This window comes from Etheostoma cragini, chromosome 5 (assembly GCF_013103735.1).
Source record: "Etheostoma cragini isolate CJK2018 chromosome 5, CSU_Ecrag_1.0, whole genome shotgun sequence".
NCBI lineage: Eukaryota > Metazoa > Chordata > Actinopteri > Perciformes > Percidae > Etheostoma > Etheostoma cragini.
The window spans coordinates 24,296,171-24,300,284 of record NC_048411.1 but is presented as its reverse complement, the minus strand read 5'-3'; the positions used below and the strand labels follow the sequence as shown (position 1 = coordinate 24,300,284).

General features: G+C 41.4%; 1 protein-coding gene across 2 annotated transcripts in view; it reads left to right on the top strand.

The window, feature by feature from the left end:
- Positions 1-4,114, top strand: part of kremen1 (kringle containing transmembrane protein 1) — a 53,740-nt gene that overhangs the window by 42,122 nt on the left and 7,504 nt on the right. For both annotated transcript variants that reach the window (XM_034871285.1, XM_034871286.1), the window contains exons 4-6: positions 672-796; positions 2,570-2,723; positions 3,527-3,859. In XM_034871285.1, coding sequence (XP_034727176.1) covers positions 672-796; positions 2,570-2,723; positions 3,527-3,859 — 612 coding nt within the window. The remainder of the gene's footprint in view (positions 1-671; positions 797-2,569; positions 2,724-3,526; positions 3,860-4,114) is intronic.

The following is a 4,114-nucleotide window of genomic DNA, read 5'->3' as shown; positions in this document are numbered from 1 at the left end:
AGAAAAATAATGAAAGAGCCAAGTGGCATGCCATAGTTTATTTATCAGTATGAGGAAGGACATTCTCAAAATCACTGCCAAAATTTCGACCAAAGGGGTAGGACTTGTTCTCTGTCCGAGGTTCACCATTTGTCAAATACTGAAGCGCCTGGAAATGCGTTATGTACAATTTTATATATTTTGGGTGACATTTTTTTTCCCCATTTCTTGCCACATCAATCTTTAAAAAATGTGATCTCTCATCACATTAGATTCCAGCTCTCTCTTGCTATGACCCTCTTTTCTCTCTCTCTCCAACTACTCCTTGCCCTCTATTACCTCTCACCTCCTTGTCTTCTATTTTCTTCAGAGGCCAAATTGTTGTTTTGCCAGTGTCACACCAAAACAATCCAACAGAGGCTTGAATACGTTTTGAGTGTGTCACTATATATGATTCTTTCGGGGCTATGTCTCCATGAGGCAAAGTGTAAACCACACATATGATTATAAAACTTAAAGCTGTAAGGCTCCTAAGGGTTCAAGGCACGTCACGTGGGATCGTGCAATGGATCTAAGAGGACATGGATGTAAAATGTAAATGACAAAAGATACCCTTATATTTGGTTATGATACAGATCACATCTAATATTTTGTGTGTAACTGTTTTTCACCCTCGTCTTGTCTCCCTACAGTGCCTGGGAACTTGGGCTGCTTCAAAGACAGCGGTGACCCTCCCACTCTATCCGGCACCAGCGAGACCTCCAACAAACTCACCATCCAGAACTGTATTAGCTTCTGTAGGAAGCAGAGATACAAGGTGAGACTGGAACCAAAGGTAGAACTGTATGAAATGAAAAGGAAACCTGTAATTTCAGCATTATATTTGAACTCAGATTAAAGCTGTGATCTTCTGTAAGAGAAAGCTAGAGGAGAAAAAGACTCTAGTTTTGTGACTCCGTTATCCTGACGCTCGTACTGGGAAGTTCAAGTGTGTCCTCTCATTGTATGAAAAAGTGTCCAGTCAATTGCCCATGTTTTGTCTAAAATGGACACGGCTTAAAAGCTTTTATGTAAATCATCTGCATTTACAGGCAATTTCCTGACAGTTATTACCATGGTGCCTAGTGCAGTCTATACCCTCTTTATTCAGCTATCAAACATCCTGTAAACCAAGCAGCGAATGACAAATCATCACAGTATTTAAGGCTTAAAGCTGGCAATGAACGGTTATTAGCCCAGTGGGCACCTCCTCTTCAATGCATTTTTCTCATCCTTGTATCTGGCATGCCATTGTCCCAGCTATAAACAGTGCCAGGTGTTCGTTTTCTTTCTCAGCAGATCCGGTTCAGCTCCGTCTGCATTGACAGATACTGACAATCCCCATCCCCTCCCTCTCAATTCAGCAGTTGTTACAAGATATGGCGGTAGATTGGCATCGTCTGCCTACCCTCGGACTGTCACCGTCCTTAATGCGCATTGAAACGTTGGTGCACGGAAGTGTAAATCCTGTGTGACTTTTTGACAAAGAGCCTGCTTGATGAGTTAGACAGCAATCGCTTGTTTGCTTCTGCCAGAAGTTTTCACGTTGGTGTCGCTTTATCAGATAGAATAATGCAACAAGGATGTAGATTGATTCATCTTCCCGAAAGCACAGGCTCCATAAATTCCTATTCCATGAGAAAGACGCAGAGTGGGAAATGATGCAGTACCTTCAGTGTGAATTCATTTAGGGCTTGAAAATTGTACAATGGTGTCCTTTTGAATGAAGGACAATAGCTCTTTTGAGAACACGCAGACATTGGTGGCGCGGTCAAGATGTGTGAAGGTTTTTGACGTTTCTCATTCATGCTCTGGATCTTTCTAGAACAGTTTACTAACAGTTTTGATTTGAAAGATAGATAAGAGCTATTTCTGTCAAGTTTATTCTGTACACCCTGTGCAGCTGTGTGTTTGAAAGTAGGCTTCTAATCAGACTCAGATGACAGCATCTTGTTATCAAAACAGAAAGAGCAATTATGGCACCTAAGACTCAAATCACTTCAATTTCAAAGAGAGAAGGAGCTAAAACTCTTTACACAATGTCACATACAGCTGATATAAGAAACACATCGAAAAAATTCCCATTTTAAAGCAACCCTAGATAACTTTTTGCGCTTCCCCCTACAGGTTGGAAGCGGAATTGTCCATTACATTGCATTGTCCAGTTTATTCAAACTACAGATTTTGCTACCCGATCTGGCAAACTTTCACAATGTAATGTAATGGACAATTCCGATTCCAACCTGAAGGGGGGCAAAGCGGAAAAAAGTTCTCTAGTGTTCTCTAACTTTTCTTTTTTGCAAAGTTGTTATGTTATCATTTATAATCTTACTAGGTAAAAAGAAATGCCATTTTGAATATTTTTAGAAAGATTATCCAAAATCTTCATGTTTCCTTTACAAAGTTTGTCCTCTCAGTTGTTGGATGGATTCTATTAATGTTTTCCTTGACAGCACCCATGTCAAATGGATTTAATAATGAATTGTGCTACCAAAAGTTTGTTTTTATTTGCTGATGCAATGATTTGCATAACTCGTTTTGTGTTTGGCAGCTTGCTGGCATGGAGTCAGGATACGCCTGTTTCTGTGGCAACGAAGTGGACCAGCGCGACCACGGCGAGTCGCCTAGCATGGAGTGTAACCATGTTTGCTTTGGCGACCACACCCAGCCCTGCGGCGGAGATGGCTGGGTCATCATCTTTGACAGTGAGTGACTCTGTGATCTTTTCCCATCTGTGCTGACAATTGGTATGAATTCTAATGAATCCTGAGGTAAACTACCGGTAAATTGAATTTTAAGACTTCCAAAGTAATATAAGGTAATCACTTATACATATACATCTGTATCTGTGGTAATAACCTTATGTTAGTGCCTGCAGTTTGTATAGATCTGAGGTAAGAGCAGGTCTGTCAAAAGTGTTGTTGTGTTAACACCTTCCATCAAAGATGTTTTGTCGAATTAGGTTTCAGAAAGCACAGAAGTAAATTTTCTTGTCACCTACAGCCCTCCTTTCAATATTATTTCAAAGTTGTATTGTCATATGCACCGTAAGGAAAAAGTTTCCATGAACAATGAAATTCATCTTTTGCTGTATGAGCGCCACTAAACATCTTTTTAATTTGAGACGTTTTAACTGAAGTTTTGAAAGTTAAAATAATTTCATTACTCGACTCAGCGGCCACGGATTCAACTCCGACCTGCGGCCCTTTGCTGCATGTCATTCCTCCTCTCTTTTCTCCTTTCATGTCTTCATCTGTCCTGAAATTGAGGCCTAAAATGCCCAAATATAATAAAATAAAATAAAATAAATAAAATTCATCTACTTTATAAATTCAGTAATTGGGCCAAAACCAATCTGATGTATCAGTGCTGTTAAATCCTGGGACATGATGTCTTATACCAAGGTACTCATGAGACCAAAGGTAACCCATTAATATGGTCATAGACTTAACAAGCTTTGATAGCAAATATCAATGACTATTTTCTTCTCTTTTTCCTGCTCTTTCAGCCCGAGTTGGGGCCTGCGGTGGAAACTACTCCTCTCCATCAGGAGTGATCTACTCCCCTGACTTCCCCGACAAGTACGGGGCTGGCCGTGTTTGCTACTGGACTATCCAGGTCCCTGGATCCTACGCCATCATCTTCAACTTCACCTTTTTTGAGATCTCCGACCAGACAGACATGGTGGAGCTACTGGATGGCAACACCAACCAGGTGTTGGCACGCTTTGACTGGCGCAGCCCACCGAGGGAGCTAGTGAACGTCACTGGTGACTTTGTCATACTGTACTTCTACTCAGACCGCACCAACCAGGCCCAGGGATTTGCTCTGCTTTACCAAGGTAGGATTTCACTTCCTCTCTGGTATCTCTGGTGAGAAAGGTTGCAACGACTCAAGAATGGTTTTATTAAATGCGTTAAAGCTATAGCGTGTAGTTTCTGTCTCCCCCATGAGGAATTCTAAGTAATGACATCTGTCGGCACATTCATATGATACAAGCCTCCCGTGATCGCGCACCAACCCACCTCTCTGTGACGCAGTTGCTTGTAGCCAAGGAGAACACGGTCGCTGGACAATTTTCTGAACATAGCCATAG